The following is a 24492-nucleotide window of genomic DNA, read 5'->3' as shown; positions in this document are numbered from 1 at the left end:
CGCGGCACTCCCGGCACCGGCGGCCCCGCCCCGCCCGCCCGGCCGGGCCAGCCAATGAGCCGCGCCCACGCCTCCGGCGAGAGCTGCCCGGCGCGTGCCTGACCGAAAAGCGCCGGCCTCCCGGGCCGCCGCCGCCGCTCCGCCGCCCTGCAGACGCGCCCGGGTCGCTCCGCGCTGCCGCGGGGCCGCGGCTCGCCGCCGGGAGCCCTCCGGGCAGCAAACCGGCCGGGCGCCTGAGGCGGCGGGACGCGAGGGGCCTCGCCCGCGGGGGCCTCGCGCCGCGGTGCATGCTGGGAGTTGTGGTCCAAAACGGTGGCGGCCACACGCAGCGTGAGCGGGGCGGGCGGCGGCGGAGAACTACAACTCCCGGGGAGCCCCTCGCTCGGGGCAGGCGGTAGTGCCCCGAGGCCGCGGCGGTGGTGGTTGTGGCGGGCGGCGGGGCCGCCATGGACCTCTTCGGGGACCTGCGGCGCATGAACAAGCGGCAGGCGGGTGGCGGCGGGGCCCGGCGGGGGGCGGGGCGGACGGGACGGGGCGGGGCGGGACGGGACGGGACGGGACGGGGCGGGGCGGGACGGGACGGGACGGGGCGGGCGGGTCTCGGCCCGGGGCCGTTGGCCTGGCTGCCCGCCGGGGCTGCGCCGTGCCCCGGGGCGCCGCGCGAAGCCGTGCCCGTTGTCTCCGCAGCTCTACTACCAGGTGCTGAACTTCGCCATGATCGTGTCCTCCGCCCTGATGATATGGAAGGGGCTGATCGTCGTCACCGGCAGCGAGAGCCCCATTGTGGTGGTGCTCAGGTGGGTGGAGGCGGAGGTGGAGGCGCTGCCGGCCGTGCCCAGCCTTGTCACAGCCCTCGGGCACCGTCCCGCGCCCTCTGGTAACGCGTGGGGCTTCGGGCATCGCCCTGCAGGAGCCCACAAACGCTTCCCGCTGTGTCTGTGTCCGGGCGCTGAGCAAAAGCTGCTCGCAGTTGCGATCTAATTTGGTGAAGTCTATGGAAGCAGTAGTCGAGTGAAACCTTTGAAAGCCTGGGTTTGTCCCCGTACCGTACAGATCAGCAACTCAAGGTTGGTTGTCTGTATTGCTACCTAGGCATAGTAATCCTTGGACAGAGGGGTTATGATTCCAAATCCCAGCTCGGCTTTAACAGGAGTACACATAATCCTGTGAGGCTTCTGTTGTCTGAAGAATTCAGGAGGCGTATTGCACCTTCTAAAGGCACTGAACATTTTCAGGTTTATTTGTTCGTTTCTTTTTTACCATTTGTGCATTTAAAATTGCATTACAGTAAAGCTGCTTTTTTAGTAAATTACACTTCTGCATGGCTTTTATCACAATGCTAACTTACTTCAGGTACGTAAAGACCCAGTCCTGGAGGCCCCTGAGTACTGACCAAATACACAAACTCACAAACTTTAAACATATGTTAACGGAAGATTCAGCCCTGTAGAAATTGAGTGTGCATCAGTAAGGACCATATGCAGGAAATAACAGCATTTTGATGGAAGAAGTCTGTTACTGCAGATGGTAATGGGATCTGGAGCCCTACCTTTAAGGATGTTACCAAAACCTACTGTGTCTGGCTTTGGAGAAAAGGCATGGACTTTTCTGGTCATCAGTAGTAATCATTGGTGCAGCTAAAAGTTTCGCACCTGTTAGCTCAACTCAATGTAGAGAAGTCTTTCTGGTGCTGCTCTGAAACATCTTTTGGGTTTTTGCTAATGGATTGGTTGTCTTAAGCAGAATGGCTTATTTTGTTCGTTCGTGATAGCTACAATACTGTTAACTTTTCTATAGAGCTTATTTGTTTTATTTCTTTCACTGAGGCAGTAAGAACATCTTCTATAGGCTGGCTCAGCTCGGAACTTGATGAGGTTTCAGTTGTGTGTTAAATGTCTGTATGGTGTTGCTGAATGGTGGAAGCTACAGATTTCAGTTAAAATTGTGAGTTTATCTGTAAGAATTAACTGCTCTCTGTATTCATGTTTCTTCCTTTGTTTGCCATAATGCTGATACATTTTTTCTTTCTTTGTAGTGGCAGCATGGAACCAGCTTTTCACAGGGGAGACCTGTTGTTCTTAACAAATTTCCATGATGACCCAATCCGAGCCGGTGAAATAGTTGTCTTTAAAGTTGAAGGCAGAGACATTCCAATAGTTCACAGAGTAATCAAAATTCATGAAAAGTAATGCAACTTGGCATTTTCTTTGTTTCTAAATATAGTTTTCCTACTCCATGATTTTCACTTACATTATAATTACCTAATATTTTGTGAAAAAGGCAAGCAAGGATTTGCTCTAAGATACAGCTTGTCTCTAGGATGTGATCAGCTTCTGCTCCCCGTTCTGTGGCATGCTTCTTGAGACTCTGGCTCCTGTCCCTCAGCAAAGTTGGTCAGGTTCAAAGTAGGTGAACCTACGCCAAAGAGGAGTCCAGAAACACAAGCTGTACACGTCATTTTTTTTTTCAAATACTTACATCCAAGAACTACCTCTTTTATTATTTATTTTTTTTAATACTTAATTTGTCTTCATAAAAACTCCTTATTTGTTGATATCACTACTGGCAATTAGCAGCTTTTTGAGAAAACTAATTTTGAAGACTGGAAACCTACTAACTTTTGTTTGAATGGGAGTGTTAAGCCGAAATCTTGCACATATCTGCATGTGCATAATGCTTAAAAGGGAGCAAAACATGACAAGTTTTCTAACAGCAGCAGTTAAATTATATCATGTTGAAAACAAAATGTAAGGTGCTCTGTCCATTTGAAACAGTAGGGAAAGGCAACGATTTGTGTGAAGGGTTCAATACCTGTATTCCTACAAAAGGAATGAGCCGTCTAATGGCCAGGAGAAGTCAGGACATCAGCTCTGGCTGCAGGGGAGCAGCCAGGCTCTGAGCACTGCGTACGTTTGTTCATGTGGGGGAAAGAGTGCAGTGCCACCTACTGAAGCTGTTCGCATCACTTTGCTTTCCCCATACATGGCAGTAAAAGCCCTACGTAATAACTTTGTTCACCCAGTGTTATTTCAAGGCTTGTTACGTGTATTATTTCTTATCTGCCCCATTAACAAATAACAAAGATAAATGAAGTTTTGCCAGGAACTTGCTGTATTGTTTAGCTAAACAGTAAGTGACTTGAAAGTGTATTGCAGTGACAAAGTATTGACAAAATATTTAATTTTGATGCAGATTTGCAGCTATGTTAAGGGGTTCTCAGTATTTACTTGCATCAAAAGGAGGACAGGACTTTATTTTGATGAAAATGCGATTACTAGGAGTTAAATATAAAAGAGAAGTACGTGGAGCATTCTGTTATACTGTTTTCTTTACTACAGGAAAATCTGGGGGTATGCCTCATGCTTCATGAACCTTGTGGTTGAAATTCAGTTAAATTAATTCTGCAATGTGCGATGACTTGCACATTCATGGGGTTCATGGGGTCTTACTCAACGTGTTGTCATAAAAAGAAAAAAGCACAAGCCTTTTAAGTTTTTGCACTGTTGAGATCTTTGATAAATAAAATACTGTTTCTAGTTTTTTTTGTTTGATTGATTTTTAGCTTAAAATTTCTGTTCTATTGAAAATAGAGAGGATTTTTTGTTTTGTTTTGTTTCCCTCCAGATTGGCATATCCTGATTTTGTTAAGGAAATTTAGTGCCGGTTCTGGACAGAAAATATCCAGATCATAACATCCTTTCATATTCATTGTGTAATTGCTTACATCAGATGACAGCCTAGGAAAAATGTCTCTTGTTAAAATCTGTTGACTCTGTCAGTAAAGTCTAAAATGTTAATGATTTAATGGTGTTTGTTAAATAAGCAGGACAGGCAGGACTGGAAGTAAACATTGTTATCTAATCTTGTAGTACGTTTCATTGTGCTTTGTAGATGTCAATTGTGGTTTTTAAATTAAGTGGTATTTACTTTATCACCTCGTTGCCTTCTAGAGAAAATGGGAACATCAAATTTCTGACCAAAGGTGATAATAATGAAGTTGATGATAGAGGCTTGTACAAAGAAGGTCAGAACTGGTTAGAGAAGAAAGATGTTGTTGGAAGAGCAAGAGGGTGAGTGATGCAAAGTCTGTTCTCTATAACTAAAATAGAAAAAAAAAAAAAAAAGAACTTAACATCAGTTCCACTCTTCTATGTAGTGTGGTATTTATTGAATTTCATAAATAGAATGGTAATAAAACTAATTTACCTGGCAAAGTGGTGTTCTGTAGCCTTCTCACTAATGTGGACCGGGAATATTTTTTTTCTTTTTAGAAAAACAGCACACTTAACACACCAGTGAAAAAAAACTAGGCAACCTATCCTTCCAATTGTTAGAATTTACTAGGAAATGTTTCCACATCTCATGAGAATCTTATGCAAAGTTTGAGCTTGTTTCCTTTTCCCCAGTTGAGATAAAAATTCAACCTCTTAAGACTTTTCTCAAATAATCTAAATTTTTATGTAAGAAATACATAGGCATATATATATATACACGCACACGTGTGTGTGTATGTATGTATGTTGAGATATATAAACTTCATTCCCACGTCAGGTGTGCATTACTGACAAGTGTAAATGATGGTTTTGCACACTTGTGATTTTGGTCACTTTTGCTCAGAGCCTGTTGCAGAGCATTTTTTGGGCTAGGAGAATGTTATTAATGCAACAAGAAGCTTGATGCGTGTTCTGCCATATTCAGTGGGCAAAGATTAACAGTGTGGGCCAACCCTAGTAGAAAGTAGGACTTTTTGTATCAGGTTATACATCTGTGTATTTTCTTGCCTAATATAAGTGTTCCATAAGCAGTCATAAATATAGTAACTTGCATAACAGTACAAGCTACTTTTCTGGAATAATATTTATTTGCTTGTTATGTTAATTTAAATGTTAAATTAAGTTCCATATTCACTTAAAATTCTTTCCGTTTTAGATCATATGGCTTTTATACCTTCATAACAACTGAAAAACTGATTCTGATGTGTTGCAGGATGTTAGGCTTGCTTTTGCCAGTACCCCTGATTTTGGTGATACTTGCCATTTTTGGGGTGCATGTGTACTCTTAATGCTATGAATAATATTCAGCAAGTTGAAGGATTCACATGATGAAAGGAGTAGGGAGTCAGAAATCTCGCTCCCAAATTTGCATTATCAAGTACATACTGTCTTTAAAACCTTTGTTATCTGTCTGAATGTTTTTGTTTTCTCTGAAATCCATTATCTAAAGTTTTCAAAACCGAGTAACATTGAAACATGTCCATGTCATTTTTGAGGGTTAATTTTACATTCATCTTTTTTGTCAATTACAGGTTTTTGCCCTATGTTGGTATGGTAACTATAATAATGAATGACTATCCAAAATTTAAGGTATGTATACAAACACTTTGAATACTTAAATCTAAAACTAAAAAATAGCAAATGAAGGTAATATGAAAAGAATCATGATACATGCAAATAAATTTTTGTTGTTAGCTAATATGAAAGAAGTAGTGTTCTTATGCTTTCTTAATTTAGCTTGACTGTTACCCAGTAGAACTGACTATTTTCAATCATTTGAAAACCATGTATAGGATGTAATGAGTTAAGCATACACAGTTGTGATGCCTATTTATAAAGAATATGATCACACCAGGATACTGCTGTAATTCTACAGGAACACAACTCAGTAACTGTATTCATCTAGAGGTGTAGAGGGCATGTTTCAAACAATTCGTGATTTCAAAGCTTCTCGTAAAAGAAATTTTAATCAGTCTTCATTCTTTTTCTTCTGCAGTATGCTCTTCTGGCAGTAATGGGAGCTTATGTACTACTGAAACGAGAATCCTGAAGGAAGGAAAAGGGAAAAAATCACTTTTCCAAGAACAAAATACAAAGTTAAATATACAGGAGAAAAAGCCTAATATATTTCAGATGTTTTAATTTCTGTATACTGTTACAAAACTGTGCAAACTTTTGTCTTGTCTAAATAAACTGTGCAATTAAAGCTATTGGCTGATGGTTAATTATATAATGGCAAATTTACCATCTGAACTACGTATTGCTTTGTTAGCCTTATGCAAAGGGGAGACACTGACTGTTGTGCTAGAGTAGCTTATGGCACTCCTTAACATGCTGTAGAATACAGTGATCTCGCTGTGGTCTGATGAAGGCTCTTTTGTTTTAAAGTGGTACTGCAACTGAACCTATTTTGCCTTTCCTGTGTGTTCAGTTATTTTGCTTGATTATTTTTGATCTCTTGTCAACTCAATCTCTTCACAATCTTGCAAACTATTTTATTAGTACTAATAAAGACATAGCATATGGGTTGGAACAGGTGGTGAGTTGTAGGAGGTTAGTCGCACTGATGCCTAAAGAAAGTTGTCTAGATATGGTCTGAATGGGAGCAAAACAAACGAGCTTTTATTGTGATTAAGAATTGAGAAATGGAAATGTAGTGGTTTTACTGTTTGTTTGTTTTGTGAACATGAAACTTGGTCCTCAGTGGGCTAGAGACAAAAACGATTAATGGCTGGATTTTTAGGCACTCTACGTGATTCTAGAATGCAAGGTATTAACCTTTCTGCCTTTACGTTCCTTGCTGTAAGACCAAGCTAACAAAAAATCTTTGTGGGGATTTATTAATACTTATGAATTACTAAATGAAAAGCACAGTTGTGTGCTTCAGAAATATTACCAATAAGGGAAAAACATAACCCAAATTCCTGTTTTGAGGATGTATTGTTCTCTCCTGTCTTATGACACCTGAAGACTGTTGAACGTAAAATTTGTTTTTGTTTTTTTTTGTTTTTCATTTTAAAACTTACCTGATAACCATCTTACATGAAGTTCTGGGTCTTTCTCTTCTTGGATTCAAATGTCAATTTTGTACCATCGACAAAGCAAAACTTGTTTTCTTTACTTGCTTTGTTTTTGTTTCTTTGATAAGGAACAGCGTGATGCTTTTTTTCTATGGAGTTTTGTTTCTTCTGTAATCCCTCACCTCTACAAAAATATGCCATTATACAATAATGGCACCCCTTCTGTTGTAACTGCCAGTGCTGAAAAGCAGGTAACTGCTGAATTTTTCCAAGTAATATTACTTCTTTTGTGTCCTACTAAGCAGTCTAAGCAGTTTTCACAACAAACTGTATTACAAAAATGACTTATTTTGTATCAATTTGTGTAGAAATAAAATTGAGTATAATAAATAACATGTCAGAATAATTTAGGTATTCTTAAGGCAGTCTTTCTGGAAGTGTACCATCCCAGTTAAGAAAAAATAATTTTTGGAGGCAGTGTATGGGTAGTAAGTCCTGTTCCCCCGGACCAGTGTTCCTGAAATCAGAATTTATTCCCACTCCAATACAATTGCAGTCAATTCTACCTTTGAGAGTGGGATTCTGGACACACCCATAATAATGGGCCAAGCTTATCATTTGGGTTGTTTTATCTTCATAGAATCATAAAGTGGTTTGGGCTGGAAAGGACCTTGAAGCCTATCGTGTTCCATCCCCCTGCCAGGAGCAGGGATGCCTTCCAGCAGCCCAGGCTGCCCCCAGCCCCATCCAGCCTGGCTTTGGGCACTGCTAGAGATGGGGCATCCCCAGTTTCTCTGGGCAGCCTGTGCCAGTGCATCACTGCCCACATAGTAAAGAACTTCTTCCTAATGTTTAATCTAAATCTTCCCCCTTTCAGTTTAAAGCTGTTCCTCCTTGTCCTATCAGTTGTGTTCAGCGGAGCCAACGCAACGCGCAAACCCAGGATGAAGTTAGTAACTCTCCGCTGGAAAACAAACAGGAGAAATATAAATGCAAAGGAGGAGGAGGAGCAAGTTTAGCTTTTGGGAACAGTGAGCTGCTAGATTTTCCCAGCTGTGGCATGTTTTTCACCGCTGTGCTTCAAAAACAAATACGCTCTTGCTCTAAGAATGCATTTGTATTTGCTTTGAGAAACAACTAATGAAGCAGGCTTCTAAGGAACACCAGGGAAGTAGTGGAAGTAGTATCGCGTACTACGGAGCTGGGAAGTCAAACTGAGTAGCAATGTGCACCCTTAGATTAAGAATTCTCCAACAGCAGCAGGAAGTGAACATGAATACTTTGAGATTGATCAGACCGTGGCTGAGATCATGCTGTGAAAGCCCCACCTGACCCAGTCTCTGCCCATAACCCACTGTGTGTTGCTGAGCATTGGCTGTTGTAGCTGCTGCATGTGGTTTGCATTGCACTGTTCAGTGGCAACACTCCTGCAGCCTAAGGCTTCCTGAAAATGCTAGCTAGCCTGAGCAGAGAGGATCCTCCATGTCAGGTGGGTGAATAGGAGAAAAGAAATGTGATTAGATAGATCATGTGTAAAGCCACAAGGCACAAAATTCCAAGCACACCACCTGAACCCTTCTTGCTTGCTCTCATTCCCAGCCCACTTTCTCTTTCTTCAGCTAGCATTTCCCCAGCATGTCACTGAAATTCTGACAGTGAATTATGGCAGTGAACTGGCATGAAACAAAACTATCCAAGGGTTTAGGATGTCTTCCAGGTCCAAGACCATAGCTTGCTAAGTTAGGTCTTTTGAGCTGTAAGCATTTCACTTCTGTAAACTGTAGAGTGTGAAGTCTTTTTCTCAGTGGAGAGGAAATGATGTTGTATACTAAGCTTGGTTAATCACATCTCTTTTTCTCAGAGAAAAAAAATGCAAGCTATGCAGCACATGCTTTTTACAGGAGAAGTGCTTTGCAGTTCTGCAGAATGTGAATAGCCTAGCTTTTTAAGACATTTGTCTTATTTTGAACATCAATGCTGCTGACAGGATTTGTCACTCAGAAAGAAATGCTTTCACACTCACCTCTTAACATATCGGAAAAGATTATTCAGATTTTTTCCTGCCTTTTCTGTTAATCACACATTTTTCCACATCTTTTCCACATCTTTGTCTTACTGACTTAAGGCCCATCACTGATAGTTCCTTGAAAAGCAAAAGAGAGAGAAGGCACAAGAATCCACAGACAGCTGTATGTCTGTCCTGAAATGACTTTTAGTCCTCATTTAGTCATACCCGGGGGAAGAAGCACTGGCACCCCGAAACCTTCCCTGTCCAGCTGCAGGGGTGCCTAGCACAAGTGCTTGGTGCCAGCAAGATGTACACCCCTAAGGCTGATTTCCACAGGAATCCAGGTGTTGAGAGCTGTGGATAAGTATGTTTTCTGAAGCCAGAAGGTAGGCTGCACACCTAATTTCCATTCCAGCTTCTATGGAGCTGCCTTAGCACTTCACAGTACCCTGGTAAGCAGCCTTCTGAAGCTGGAAGCCTGAAACTTTTCAGTTTTAAAAAGAAAGGAAAAAACAAGTTTTGCTATGTTTAATTTGACCTCTGGTATATCTTGGCCACAGTATTTCATACAGCTTCTACCAGCCCCATCATCCAGGTTTACCTGCAGCCTGCATTGGTAGAGATAAAATGTGTGTGGAGTAAATGGAGAGAGAACTCCAGTTCAAGCCTTGTTAGCAAGTCATTTCTCCCTGTGTTTAATCAAGATAGCAAGCAACAGTGATGAAAACATTTTCACTTGTGTGCATGGATTTTATCAGTGTTTCTTTGAACATCTTATGGGCCTAAAGGAAACAAAACGTAAGCTACGTAAATGACAAACAATTCAATACGTTTCCCTGCTACACAGCTTGGCTTAAATAAGTGTATTCCATCTCTTTTGTCACCATTTATGCTTCAGTACATTACCTTTGTACATGGAACTGACTCTGCTTCTCTATCATTTGCGTGTGACTATGCTATCAGCAGAAATTACAAACACATATGGTGTGTACATGTAGTCTGTATCTATATGTAGATCTATGAAAACCTGATGTGGTTGTCACCACCATCTCAATTCTGAAGCTGTTTGCAATATGAGTATCTGTCTGGATTTGAGGTTTTTGTTGTTTTGTTTTGTTTTTTTTTTTTTAAAAAAAAGCCATTATGGACAAAGCTCCATTTCTTTTGTACTTACGTTAAGACATCAGTTTCCAGCATGGTGAAGGTCACATTTGTGGGAAGGGGAAGGTAAAGGGGAGTGGGAAAGGGGAAGGGGAAGGGGAAAGAGCAGGAGAAGAGAAAAGAGAAGGAGACGAAGGAGAAGGAGAAAGAAGGAGGAGTCCCACCTGGGTTTTTGCTGTTTGGCAGGCAGCAAAAACAGCATGGCTCTCTTCAGGGAGACCCAAAGCCTTGGTTCACTGCCCTGGCCAGGGCCATGCTCCAACAGTTGCAGCACAGCTGGGGCTGTGTTTGGTTGCCTGAAGGTAGCCCAAGGGGCTAGGGGCTGGCCAGAATGGCCCCTGCTTCCAAGAAACATCAACCTATTTGCCAGCTGCTTAGTGAGCTGCTGTTTTCTTGCTTTGCTTCTTGTGTCTGGAGTTTGGGGCCTCCTTATAGCTTCGTGGCTTGAAAATGCCTGTCCCTTCTGTCACCTATGCTTGTTCTGCTCGTCATCTAATAGCTATCTAGACTTCTGTCATGCAGTTTCCTCAGCTCTATTTTCTCAAACATGTATCATGTTTATAAATCCAGCTTTAGCCTCTAAATATGGAAGAAAGTTGACATTTGGGAAAGAAAACCTGTAGTTTTATATTTCCACGGTACTTATTTTCCATAGATTTAGTTGCAAATTGACAAATCGGCAGATGAGTCACCTGCTGGGTTGCTGCACAGCTCAGCTACAGCTGGTGTGGAAGTCCTGCTGAAACAGCTCAGCCTGCATGGGGAGAATGTCCCTAAACTGCTCCTGTGCCCTTCTCTAGACAGAGGTCCTTGCATGTTTGCAAGGCTTGCAGCTGTGCCACCTCTTCCAGCTTTCCCAGTGGCCCACCAGGGTCTGCCCCCCCTCTCCAGGCCCGGGCACACTGGCTGGTGAGCCCCAGCACCTCTGTGCACCAGCTCAGGCTGCCAATGACCTGTCCCAGCCCTGCGTGCCCACAGCTTGTGTCCCATTGCTCTGTGCTCCCCCAGATTGCCAGCACAGCTGTGCAGCTTGAAGCATTTGGTCTTCTCTGGGAAGGCTCAGCTGGGACTGCCTGCATCTGGCCAACAGCAGTTCCCAAGAATGCAGAAACATAAATGCTTCCCACTTGGGTTCTCGAATATTGAACCCTTTCACCACAAAAACAAACAAACAAACAAAAAAACTAGAAGGGATGGTTAACGCAGCCCTCTGACACACACTAAATTTGCAATAAACCATCACCTTAGTTAAGCCTCAACTGTCGAGGTCTAGGACTTCCTAAAATGAGGTACAAACGATGCCAAATATCTTAAACTGTGCCTCATTAAATAAATGTTTGTCATTTCACGTTGTTCATCCTCTTCATCCTCTGCAAAGTTGTGGAGCTCCTTTCTGAAAAAATGTCTGCAGTTCTTCAGGGAACTGTTGCTGCAGAGAGTCAGTGCTCAAGTCAGTGCTCAGGCTGTTTGCAGAACGCCTGCCCTCCATACGGGTTTGGAGCACTGAAGACTAGTCCATTCAGCATCTTCAACATTTACAAAGTATTCCTTAGTGATCGTGCCCTATTATTACATTGCTGATATGCTTAAACCATTGTTTGCTCTGTACATATGTCATAGCTATCTGTAACGTCAGAATCACTACAAATAAAACGATGAAAGGTACACCATTTTTCTTTTATCCCTTTTTATTTCCATAAAAACTGTCTTGCTGATGGAACAATCATATTTGTCTAAAATGTGAAGGAAGCAAAATAAACAGTGCTATTCTGATATCAGCATTTAAAGTCCATTACTGTTTTCTGCCATGAAGTACAACAGTTGTTCACTTTGCCACAGGGAAAGATACATGGCAAGTAGAAAGGTATCTGAAAATACAGAAAGCTTTTTCTTGAAGTTCAACCACGAATTTCATAGAATCATGGAATCATAGAATGGCTTCGGTTGGAATGATCACCTAACTCCAACCTCTCTCCCCCCTCACCCTCCACGATAGGCAGGGATGCCACCCACTAGATCAGGTTGGCCAAGACCCCATCCAGCCTCACCTCTAGGGATGTGGCATTCACAATTTATGTTATTATGTTATTACGTTATGGGAATTTATGTTATTGGATTTCTTCTTTAAGAAATAAAGGTTGTCTCATATGAACAAGTCACTTAAACTGATTGTATACGTTTATTGTACCTGGATCCTTTCCTGTTGTGGGGGTTCCAGTACATGATTTCTGTATATTATCAAATTATTTTTTTTTTCCTGAAGAGGTTAATAGAAAAAATAAGAATTAGGATAAATCCATGTTACTTTTTTATCCTTATGAGGAAGCAAACAAAGACATGCTTGTAATGCACAAACATGTCGAAGCAGTGGGCCAGCCCTGTCACTGGGCTGAGTGGTGGCAGTGAGGCCAGGGAAGAGAGCTCATCCCTGGACCTATCCCCGCAGCCCTGGCCAGCGGTCCTCAGCCTGCGCCTGGTCCAAGTTGCGACCCAGTGACAAGCCCTGCCATGGCGATTGGACTCAGAGCACATCCTTCCCTGAGTGCCGAGACCTCACCCCTGGCTGCTGCTCTGCTGCCGGCGAGGCGCAGGCAGGGCACGCGGCTGTGCCTCACACCCCTGCCGCCCTGGCAGCTCGGCTCCCAGACACACTTCGTGGGGGCCAGGCCAGGCTGGCAGCGTGTGGGCTGCTGGTGGCAACACACCACCCCGCGCTCCACTGCCTGGCTTCTTGCCATCGTGGTGGAGGTGCTCCCAGCCACCACGGGGCCTAAGATGCTCGTCTTGCCCGCTTTCTGCATTTGCAGATGGGAATTATTCAGCATCTTTGCTGTGCTTTGGCTTAGTTTTAATTGGAAGCTTGGGTTTTATGTCCTAAAGATTGTTTTTTTCTGCTTGAGATCTAGTACTTGGTTCTTTTTGCAGGTGTGTTTTCCATGTGCTGCGCTGCTCATTCACATTTGCAGTTCTGTTCTAGCTGCAACCCTGTTCTAGCTGAAAGACGAGACAAGGTACGCAGTGCACCAGTTCATGCCCCATCAGTCTGAAGATACTGCCATTTTCTCCTACTCCTCTAAAGCCACTAAGGACCTGGGGAGGGGGTTGTCAAGCTGCAAGAGTTTTTTATTGAAGAGATTCAGTTAGTTCATTTAATTAACCTGTCTGCCTAATTGCTTTGAGGCCACAGGCAAGCAGCATTACTCAGGCACGTGTTCCCCTGGGCCTAAGTCATCCTGGACGCAGTAACACAGCTCACCCAGCGAGGTGCTGTGTGCAGGACCAGCTGCTCACGTAGCAGGCCACAGCCTGCCTCCTTCGAGCAGCACCCAGTGGTGCTGTGATAACCAACCGCTGGCTGTCACAGAGTCCTAGTCTGGCCAGGGCCAGTGCTGCTGCTGCTCCCTGCCATCTGCATGCTCTGTGCCCACCAGTCCTGGGTCCCTACTCAGTGGTCCAGGTACAACTGTTCAAGCATTATCTTCTCTTCAGCCCACTGCAAGGCATGGAAGAGCAGGTCAGCTCACCTCTGCTGGGTTGTCATGGATTGGATTTGCCAAAGTGGCAGCCAGACATTCTGACAGAGGGTGAAGAAGGTCCTGTGAATGCCCTGATGGATGTTTTGATCCCCAAAGAAAGCCAGCTTTTCACCAGGCAGCTATATCTTACAGACAAATGAAGTAGAGTTTCCGGCGTGTCCAGCACATACTACAAACAATACGATATGTTCTGGGGTGTGTGTAAGCCTAGACTCCACAGAGCCTAGGCTCCTTTGGAAAAGCACAAGTCTGTTTCTGATACTCTCTGTAGATATGTTGAAGGCTCGATATTTAAGTTCCAACTTCATGGGTTTCAGTTGAGTGTTTGCATGAACCAAGATACATGTGCAAACTGGGGGACTGAAGATCTTATTAAGGTCTTTTTCTCCTGAAAAGAGCAAGGATAAGCTTCCACTGAACACAATGATGAGACCAGGCTGTCATGATGGCTGTCAGTATAAAAGCAAAGGTAGAACCTAAAAAGATTAACAGGCCTCTAGGGTAGCTTTAGTTTAGGAAAATTATTTTCCTTTTCCAGAAAGACCAAAAACCCTCTTAGTGGCTTGCTTCAGATAAGCCAGTTGAATGTTTGGGGTAGTTAACATGATTTTAAAATGTACCTTATGACAAACCCTGAAGATAAGTTTCTTTTTTTTTTTTTTTTTCCTCAGCAAAAAATGTCCCTCAATTCAAAAAGTCAATCCCAATTAAAAAAGAAAAATCAAATCCAAGTTCAATCAACTCTGTAGATCAGTACTTTTCACTGTAATTTTAATGACCTAAAGAGCAAACAAATTAAGACCATTGTGCAAGATACAAAAATGAAAGTGCATAAGGAGCAAACTCAAATTAAAGTAACCTAACACAGGGTGAAATGAGATTTAATGTGAAGGCACATCCTTTAGCACATGAAACATACGAAGACATAGTATATATACAAAATCTGAGACAGGTTTATTTGTTTGGATAGTGTTTGTAGCAAGTGAGACTTAGGAGTGCTTGATAACAATCAACTGAGTAAGAATTCATGCTTTGGCACTGCTAGCCAAAGCCTGCTAACAGCATAGGCGTTGCACACAGCCGTATGTGACTTAGCTGTATGTGACTTTTTGATCAGAGGTTTCAACCTTGGTTTATGCTATTCATCAGCAATAAACCCAGCAGAAAGCAACAGAGGCAAAACCACCAGAAATGGCTGAAAAGTAACAAAAGCATCGTGTGGAAGGTAGCAGCAGAAAGCAAGCGGTTTCCCAGGTTAGCCCGTGTGGCAGTGCCAGCAGCCAACCACTGCTCTGTCGATATTGGGCCCTGGCCCTACGGGGCCACGCCATGCGGGGCTGTGCTGCACCGTGCTGTGCTCACGGGCCTGGGGGCCGTGGGCCGGGAAGGCCAGGGTGGCGGGGAGCACGCTGGGGCCCCAGCACAGTGGCTCCAGAGTAGTAGGCAGGGAGGTGAGGACAACTGGAATGCTTTCAGTACGGCCACTGCAGCTTAGGGAAGGCAAACGTTTTGCTTTGCTTTCTTCTGAAAATAGACAGTTTTCTGAATTTTCCATTTCCTGTCTCGAATTGTGATGAGCAATTAGAATTTCCCACGGGTGGCAATGATGCAGCTGATCATCTGTTGCTCAGCACAGAGCACGTGTTTTCCATAGCTGTGCTGCAGGCTGCACAGTGAAACTCCTGATTGAGGCATGGAAATACTATTGTAAATTAAACAAGAATGCATAATTAATAACCAAAATAAAAGAATGAAACGCATGAAGCAGTAAAAGGAGATGCAATAAACTAAGACTAAACAAGGGAACAATTTAGCTCATACAGTAGGCCACACAATTGACTTCACAAGTGATTGTACTAGATAATTTGCCCAGTAATTATGTTAGTTTATACCCAAGGTAGTTTCCGTTAAGAAAGAACTATGGGTATAGTTCGGTTCTAGTTTTGTAGGGTCAGCTGAAGGACCTGGCAAGTCCCTTGCAGTTAGCTCCGTTAACTGTATCCTGACACATTTCTCTAGACACTAAACCAGCACACAAACTGTGCCAATTCCAGATGACTACATCCCTGTGTCTGTTCTCTTCTGGGACAAACAGCACATCAGGACTCCACATGCCTCTACTACTCATCCACCTTCCCTCCACCAAATCTACGTACCTGGAGCTGACTACGCCCTTAACTGTTCCAGTTCTTCGTGGCCTCCACAGTCCTCTGTTGATTCCTTCAGCGACTCACCCACCCTTTCCTCTTCAGCATCTCTTCAGGATGGAAATCCTTTCACCCATTAACTATCAGGAAGTCGGCCAGTTCCGGGTGCCTCAGAGTGCTGGAAAGTTTACAGGGTCTCTCTGCAAGGCAAGAATAAAGTCCTGCAAACCTGAGAGTCATATTCATAAACACATGTGACAGTAATTTCATGCAATGCTGAAAATTCAAAGGAACTCTTTGCCCAACATCTTTTTTCTCAATGAACTTAAAATGATGCTGTCCTTTGTGTTTTGTCATTTTACAATGGTTTCTCTGCCTCAAAAAAATGCTGGAGCAACTTTTTCCCGTAAGCTCTTCCAAAAGCCTGTCACCCCGTTCAGTCATTTCAGGCTAGAGCAGCAAATCAGTTCTGGGGACATGGTCGTGCTTTCTGTACGCAGGCAGATTCGTTTGGACCGTCGAGTCCTTCCAAAGGGTAGTGTAACGGAGAGGGAAGGCAGACACCCCGGCTCCCGGGTGCTGCAGCCTGGCCTGGCAGCTTGAGAGCCCCCCCGCTCTCAGACCCGGCCGCCCGCACCCGCGCTCCCTCGCCCGGCTCCTGCGCTCCCGCCGCGGCCCCGCCGCGCTCCCGGCACGGGGCACCCGGCCCGCCCGGCCCGCCCGCGGCCGCCGCAGGGCAGCACACCCGCCAGGGGGCCGAGGGGGGCCGAGGGGATCTCAAACTTCTCAGAAGTTGCTGGCTTGCAACTGCTGGTTTACACTCGCAAATTACGAGCGAAATTGCCGGCGCTCCCCGCAAGTACGGGATCCCCCGGCGTCCCCGAGAGCGGCCGGGACGGGGCGAGCGGCCCCGGGGCAGCCGGTGCAGGGGCGGCGGCTGGGGAGGGCGGCCCGACGGGGCGGCCGCAGAGCCCCGGGAGCGGCGCCCCCTCGCCTCCCCCCGCCGGAGCGGGGGGGTCCGGGCTGCGTGCGGCCGCCCCCGCCCCCGCCGGAGGCAGGCCGAAGGCACGGGGGCCGGGGGCGGCCGCAGCCCCGGCCCCGTGAGGAGGCGTCAGGCGCGGGAGCTCCGCTCGCGCCCGGTCCCGGCTCCGTATAAAGGGGGGCGGCGGCGGCAGCGCTTGGCCCAGCCGGAGTCGGAGCCGAAGCCGGAGCCGAAGCCGGAGCCGGAGCCCGGGCGGGGGCCGGCTCGCAGCGGAGGGCGGCTCGACGGCGGCACGGGCACCGGCACCGGCACCGAAACCGACACGGGCAGGGGCAGCGGCAGCGGCAGCGGCAGCGGCAGGATGGGCGGCGGCGGCCCGCGGCGGCCCGGCGCGCTGCCGCTGCTGGCGCTGGCGCTGCTGGCAGCGCAGGGCGGCGCGGCGCCCCTGCAGCCCGGCGGCTCCCCCGCGCTCACCAAGATCTACCCCCGCGGCAGCCACTGGGCTGTGGGTAAGTCTCCGTCCCGTCCCGTCCCGTCCCGACTCGTCCCATCCCGTCGGGCTCCGGTCCACCTGCTGCTCCGCGGTCTCCGCGTCCCCGCCAGGGGCCGTCCCGTCGGCACCGCTCCCGGGAGCGCCGGGCTCTGGCCGGCACGGGGTGCCGGTGCCGGCACTTGGCGAGCGCACGGGCGATACAGGAGGGGCGACGCCGGCCGCGCCCGCCCCGGTGCTGCCGGCCCCGCCGTGCCGCGCTCCGCGGTACGGGGCTGCGCTGCACGAGGGCGCGGGTACGCGGTGACCGTGTCGCCTCCCGCTGCCTCCGTGCTCAGATCGGCAACCAGAGGCCAGCCCGAGGGCAGCTGGGCAGGAGCCGGAGCTCCCCAGCACCGAGGCGCAGCCGCTGCCCTGGGGTGCGCAGCACGGAGCCGGCCCCTCCCGGTGGTCTCCTTCGCAGCCCAGCGCCGATTACGGTTGCGTTTTAATGGCAGCAAAGCATGGGATGGCAAAAACGCATCCAGTTCAGCTGCTGGAAAGGCACTGGAGCGTAGACTTTAATATTAGAGTTCCCACATCCCACATCAAGGCAAGGAAAGTCTAAAACTTTCAGCTTCTCCGTCCAGTCCTTATTCCAGCAAATCTAACCAGGTGCCTCTCCCTAGCTCCAGGCAAAATGCGTGGTCATCTCTGCCCAGTTTGGAGAAACATTCCTTCTGCCAATGTAGGAAACCAGTTGTGCACAACACCGACAACATCTCCAGTCCCAGCTGTGCTTCAGTTTCAACATCTTCCCTGCTCTTCTCTCCCCTTCCCTCTCCTTCCCTCACACTATCGGTCAATTTGAACTTCCAGCTGATGTTTGAGCTATCAAATCCATGCCTGTCTGGGTGAATTTCATGCTACAGTCATTGTTCTTACAGGACATTTAATGGGGAAAAAGAGCACTGGAGATTTTCCTTATGGTTATGAAGAAGAAAACAAGATCCCATTTTCAGCACTACCTGAAAATATTAAGCAGCTGGATGACTCTCTGCAGTGGGAAGAAATGTCCAAATATTTGTTACGGCTGCTGGAAGGGAATGAAAATAAAAGTGCTCACTTCTCAAAAGGAGGGCTTCCCTGGTATACGAGGAACACCTGGGAGACAGATGACAATAGCAGCTGGAAAGATGTAAGTAAGACAAAATCTGTAAAAACATTCCTTAAAGTCAACTTTTGTGTTACAGTGACATACTGGCTTCATCTAACTTTTGTGTTGTCCAGAAAAATAATAGAAATGTGCCTAATGCACTAGTCATTCAGTCAAGTGGGATTTTACTCTTGATTAGAAATTGTCAGTCACAGATTATATTGTTTATGAACTGATTTGCTACTGGGCATAAATTCGACAGGTGTTCAACAGATTGCAGTGTCCGGATTGCCTTCAAGTTGCTCGGTTGTTATATTCTTTTATTTCCTAGCACTTCATGCTGAGATGACCACACCAACAGCAAGTTCTGTATCAACTCAGCAAAAACGAGCTAGTGTGAAAAACAGGCGTGCATGCAGAGAGAAGGCAAAGCATTGTGTGCAAAGCACATCACACCAGCTGTTCCCTTCTGTTGCCATTCCAGGTGCCATTATCATGTTTGCCTTCAAGGTGCCGCAGCCCCAAGGGATGGAGCAGCTGAACTGGAGGGTTTATTCAGCTCCTCGGTCTGCATTTGGCTCACGCCAAAGTCTTTTTCCCCCAGGCATCAGTTTTTCTGGCTGATGATGTGGACCACTACTGTGGTCATCTCTGGTCACGCAAAAAGAATCTGTGGCTACAAACAAGCTTTAATGTGCACCTAGGACCAGCCTCTTCCTCGCTTAAGTTAGTGTACTTATGAGTCCTAGTTCACGAGGTAACAAGGCTGGTACAAGTACAGATTTGGTACAAGTACAGATTCACCCCTATTCTTTTGGAAAATCCTGTGAAATTCACTCATAAGGATATTCGTGAGGTTTTACAGAAAGTAATCTGAGTCTAAAAGACTTATCAAGTAAACTGCAAAATGTATTAGAAAACTCCTTTCTTTGTAATGCACGAAATTCAGAAATGGTGATAGAGTTGCAGGATTCTTCTGGTTGACATTGAAACAGCATAGAAAGAATAATACACACCATTAAAGACATCAGTGGGAAGAGTTTTTTCTTCCCATATTCTACAGTGATATTATATAGTTAATATTCCTCAGCTAACTTCACCTTGGTCTCCCTCTTGGAATCCTAGCGCAGTGGTCAGTGAATATCTTGTCACTGACTTGCATAAGGATAAAGATTTACTCATTAAAGTAAGTTGTGCTTTTACGTCTCTTACACCACTGATATGAATGGTGTCCATATGTTTCTTTCTGGCTATGGCTTTATGACAGTGATGCTTATAATAACTGTGATTAATACTATCTGAAAAGTAAGATATTTATTGCATCCTCAGCTCTGCTGTGTGCAGCTTTGTAATCAAATTAGACAAACAAATTCCATTACATTATGTAAAGAGGGAAATATTTTGACGTCTATAACTATTTGGTAATAAATCATACTTAAAAAGGACAGATATTGCCCTTACTGAATTCTGTTCACATGTGTACTTTTACCCTAAATTAATATCCAGAGTTTTGGGGTCAGGCATTGAACATATACATGGAATAATGAGGTTATTGCCTTAAGTCTCCAGAATTCTCAAATGAGGGGTAAAATAAATATGTCTTTCCTGTAACTAAGACATAGAACAACTGGCAGAACCTCATTTTGCCATAGAACCTTTTGTTTCCAATGCATAAAGTTAGTTTGTCTCTATCCTGAAGTAAAGCATAATCAGGAAAGAAGTGCCAAAGCTGTCCTTTATGCCTGTTGGACACAAACAGCTGATTATATGCAGCCTAGAGAAGATGGAAGGTATTTTTCCCATTGGCTTCGGAAAGCAAAAACCCAGCACCTAAAAATCAAACTATATATCTATATACATCTGCTTGAGATCTGCCTTCCTGATGCAGGAGACCTGAAGATTAAATGTAAGCTTTGATTTTAGAAGACTGTGATAATTTCCTAAACCTTTAATTAATGGTAATTGTTCCCTTTTTTAAAAGTGGCAATGTTTATTTAAAAAAATGGAATTCTGGTACATACGAAATTTGGACATACATATATGCAGTGACAGAGGAGTGTAAATGACCTTTGGATTTTGATTCTGTAGATTTTTCTGGATGTGAGGGGTTCCATGTTGAATATACTTGGTGCTTTATTTCATGGAATTTTTCAAAAGTAACTGATGTAGTTTAAATTTTGAACTTTAAATTTGAAGTGGGAAGTTACTACCCCCAAAGTCAGAGTCTGCAGCAGTAAATACAGATATTTCCTTCAGGTAATTCAATTCAGGGTCTTGTTTATTAGCTCACATTCACTCAGTGCATTCTTCACCACTGATGCTCACACTGTGCTGTACAGTTCTCAATAACAATAAAATAATAATCATAATTAAAAAACCCTTTCTAGCAGACTGAACCAATGGAGGATAAGTATCATAGTACACACATAGCCAAAATGGCCAAGAATTGATCATAACAGGAAATTAGGCTTAGGGTGGTGTGCCTGAGTTACTTTTTCCTATATTCAGTTAATGCAAATGAAATTAGCAAATGAAGACTTTGCCTGCTCTTTATTCAGTGCGTTAACTACAATTCAAGTAGTTAAAGGACAGAAAGGAAATCTCTTCTGCAAGCTGTTCTAAGTGCAAAAAGTAAGTTGGAAAATAATCTTTAAATTGTTTCTGTGACTTGGCTTTTTATCACTAATGAGACATTATATAAATGAGATGGCAGACTGAATTATTCAGGAGAACGACTTTCCTCGTACTTCAGCAGTTGGTTATTAAGCTAACTTAGAAAAATGAGGTCTGTTTTGGAAAGATTATTAGGAATTTGTTTTTTATTTGAATACACAGAGCAGCCTGTGTATTAGGCTTATTAACTTAGTGAGTGACTTTTGTCAGGACTCATCTATAAATACTATTTTTCTTTCTTTATTAGATGATGGAGTATTTGCTTCAAGTTGTGAATACGAAAGAGAACACTCCAAGCTGAAAGAAGGTCTCTAAACCTTGAAGAAATGGAATACTTTCCATAAGAGACTATGTTTCACAAACACTTGATTGTATCAGATAATCAACAAGGTTTTCTTTCTGTAAACAATATTTCCTTTGAGTAAAATATCTAAATACAAATATTCTTGTATGTTTCAGCAATGACTACACTCTACTTCATTTTAAAGGTTGCATTTTCCCACTTGAATGGCTTTGATATGCATAATTGTCATGGAAGGGTCTTCCAATTAATTATACAACGTCTATCTAATCAGTTCATCTCTTAGTTTAAAATTACATGACATTTCAACATTTGCAATAAATAGTTTGAACGAAAAGGCCGAGTTTATACTTTTATTTAATAAAATGGAAATTGGCTGTGTCATAGCTAGTAACAAAGACACAATAGAATGATTCACTTTCCACTGAAGCTCTTCTTGAATTGCTCCCGGGCCTGTCATTTTGTTCAATATGGGGGAGCTGACACTGCCTTCTCAAGGTAGCTCTGCACCAAGTGCAGGGAACGCGATGCACTGCCACGGCAGGCAGCAGGCAGGTCTGCTGAGCGATGCTCTGCCTTGTTTGACTCAGAGGCGAAGTGGCAGCTGAGCGTGTTCCCCCCCCCACATGCACTCCTACAGATGTGACTAGCAGGTCCAGCACCTTCATGTTTCCACAGGAGTCTAAAGGAAGAACATTGCCTCCCAGGAGAACAAGTGAGTGACACCTTTTGTGGGGCTACAACACATTTTAGCTAAGCAATGCTCCTTGCTTACTTGTAGTTTTCAGTACACAACTGGACAGTCCCTTCATCAAAAACCCAGACAAGGAGATAATGTGCTGCCACCTCTCAAGTGAGAGCACTGACAGACCAGATCGTAAGGATGGGGGGAAGCCCAGCACAAAGCAGGAGAAGCAGATCTGGACAAAGATCTATCTTTAGCGTAGTTTCTACCTTCCTTGGCCCACGCTGTGGAGCAGGAGTGTTTGTTCAAGTCATGGGCTCACAGCTGTGCCTGTGTGATGCAGCTACAAGAAGGATCTGGAAGTTTTGGTAATAGACTGTCTCATCATGACAGGAGTAACAGACCTGGGTCAGAGAAGAATGAATAAGAAAGAAAACGGTGCCTCCTAAAACAGCAGTGCCACAGTCCATGAGCTGTTTACTCACCACAAGAGCAGGGGCACCAGCGTTTGCTGTTCATTAAACACCAGAGCACAGGCTGAGCCACTGTGTACTCGGGGATAAAAGGTTAGGAGGGTTAAGGAGAAAGTAGGCAAGAGAGAACAGGACCTGCACCGGCGGGACCTTGCAAGGAGCATGCCTGCAGAGCAGGGCACTGCAAGGTGGCCAAGATGTTAGGCAAGCACAGGTCAGAGCCAGATGTCAGAGCGCCCCATTTTTCAGTACCACTACTGAGGCATCTTCATCCCTTTCGGAGCATCAAGCCTTGTAGCTAGTGGTCTGAACACATCTGAATCTCTGATGCAGTTGTTTAGGGACTTCTTAGGTACACCGGTGTGCACTGACTGCTGGGGAAGGATCTGGAAAAGGCATCACTGAGACACTCAGGTGTGAGCTGGCTTCCACATTGCCCACTCTAGGTTCAGGCAGCTGTGAGCAAGCCCAGCCACAAACCATGCATCTGAGATGCATGACTGATGGCAACAATGGACTTCAGGCACTCGCAAGCTAGCTGTGCAGGTTGGAGAGATCTCATGATGGGAGCTGAGCATTGAGGCCGACCAGGCTACAGAAGGCAATTCACAGTTTGGCACTCTGTCCAGGCAGTGGGATATACAATATCCTGCTCGTTCACTGGTATGCCCTCCTTTGGCATAATTGCATTTATTGCATTTCCCCCCTTAAGAGGATGGAAGATTTGGCTTTAGGACCCTCTCAGTTCAAGGCTAGTGTGAACCTCCAGTTTCTGTTTGAGCGACACAGCTTTTGGGGATATTGACTGTGATAGCAAACAGCATCTCCCGACTCTTCTGCGGGCCGTAGCGGACCCCGGCGGCTCCCCCTGCCCGCCAGGCCGCACTCCTGTGCCGGGCGGTGCCGCAGCCCTGGCCCAGGCTGCCCAGAGAGGGGCTGGGGGCTCCTCGGGGAGGTCTCCAGCAGCCGCCGGGCCGTGGGGCTGGGCACCCTGCTCGGGGGGCTGCTGGGCCGGGGGACCAGGGGCACCCGGGGGAGCCTCCGAACCCAGCCGTGCCGTGTACCGGGGAGCCGACCACGCGGCGCATCGGCGAGGCGCCCGCCCTGCCGCAGCACGGGCCCGCCTCACGGACCGCCGCGGCCGCCCGGCGGGACGGGCCCGGTGGCGCAGCTCCGCCCGGTCCCGGCAGGGGGCGCCCCCGGCCAGCGGATGCCTCGCAGCGGACGCAGCCCCGGGCCGCGGCGCCCCCGGCCGCCCCCGGCCCCTCGCCGTGCGGGAGAGCGGTCAGTAGACGGCCGGTGGTTACCTGCGCGCTTCGCTGCAGGTATCCTGGGCTCCAGGGCAAATTCCGGGCACCTCAGCGAGCATCCCAAATTAGGACAGCCGCGGCGGAGACCCGGTGGACTTACCTGCTGGCCCGGGGCGTTTGTCACTCGAGCCTGCTTACCGCTTCCCATTTCTCCTTTTTCTGGCCGATCACCGCCCTGCCCTAAGACAGCGTGAGACCTGGCCCGCAGGTAGGATTGGCACCTCAGCGAAATCGCTCTGCTCTCATGGCGTTCCAGCCCTGCCTCCCCTCCCTCACACCACACGAGGCGGAAGGACCTTGCTCAGCATGCTGCAGCTCAGCCAGCACCACGCACCCCCAGGGCTATGATGCCATCCCTGGAAAGTTTTCCTTATACATCTGAATCAGTCGTCCCTCACCCTGCCCTGTCGGTGGTGAAGGCAGAGTGGAGGAAGGGGTTGAGCCAAATCAGAAGGGCACTTGGGAAGGTGGCTTTGAGTTTTCATGTGGCCAAAGGCACTGAAGGCGTGCGTGTGTTGCACACCCAGGAAGGAGAAGAAGCCTAGCCCAAAAGCCGAAGCTCCATCCAAAGGCTCAGGCAGTCTTCGTACAGACTCCAGGTGGGATCCAAAGCACAGCACCTGCTGCCACCAGCAGCCTTGGCCTCTGGCTGTGGGTCTGAGGGAGCAGGGCTCTCTCTCTTGCAAAGCCTGTGTGGTATGTGCCAGGCCTGTGTGGATGGCTCAGGCTACCCGAAAGGGGTCCCAAATGTCACTAAAAGCATATGCATAGGTAACTCAGTCGTACCATCCCTGTCTG

At 46.3% G+C, this 24492-nt stretch overlaps 2 protein-coding genes across 2 annotated transcripts; both read left to right on the top strand.

Annotated features, from left to right (window-relative positions):
- The first annotated feature begins 348 nt into the window (after positions 1–348).
- On the top strand, positions 349–6000 carry LOC309889547 (signal peptidase complex catalytic subunit SEC11C). The gene is made up of 6 exons (XM_082782395.1): positions 349–488; positions 688–797; positions 2036–2185; positions 3951–4070; positions 5306–5363; positions 5770–6000. Exons 1-6 carry the CDS (start codon positions 447–449, stop codon positions 5821–5823), a joined length of 534 nt encoding a protein of 177 aa, XP_082638521.1. The 5' UTR covers positions 349–446; the 3' UTR covers positions 5824–6000.
- Positions 6001–16854: 10854 nt separating this feature from the next.
- On the top strand, positions 16855–21256 carry LOC309889529 (gastrin-releasing peptide-like). Its single transcript, XM_082782376.1, has 3 exons — positions 16855–17136; positions 18044–18294; positions 21173–21256. The coding sequence occupies exons 1-3, from the start codon at positions 16989–16991 to the stop codon at positions 21224–21226; spliced, it is 453 nt and encodes a 150-aa protein (XP_082638502.1). The 5' UTR covers positions 16855–16988; the 3' UTR covers positions 21227–21256.
- The last annotated feature ends 3236 nt before the right edge of the window (positions 21257–24492 follow it).

This window comes from Aythya marila, assembly GCF_965140915.1.
Source record: "Aythya marila genome assembly, chromosome: W".
NCBI lineage: Eukaryota > Metazoa > Chordata > Aves > Anseriformes > Anatidae > Aythya > Aythya marila.
Note: the sequence above shows the minus strand (reverse complement) of the source record. Positions and strands in the feature narration are given on the sequence as shown.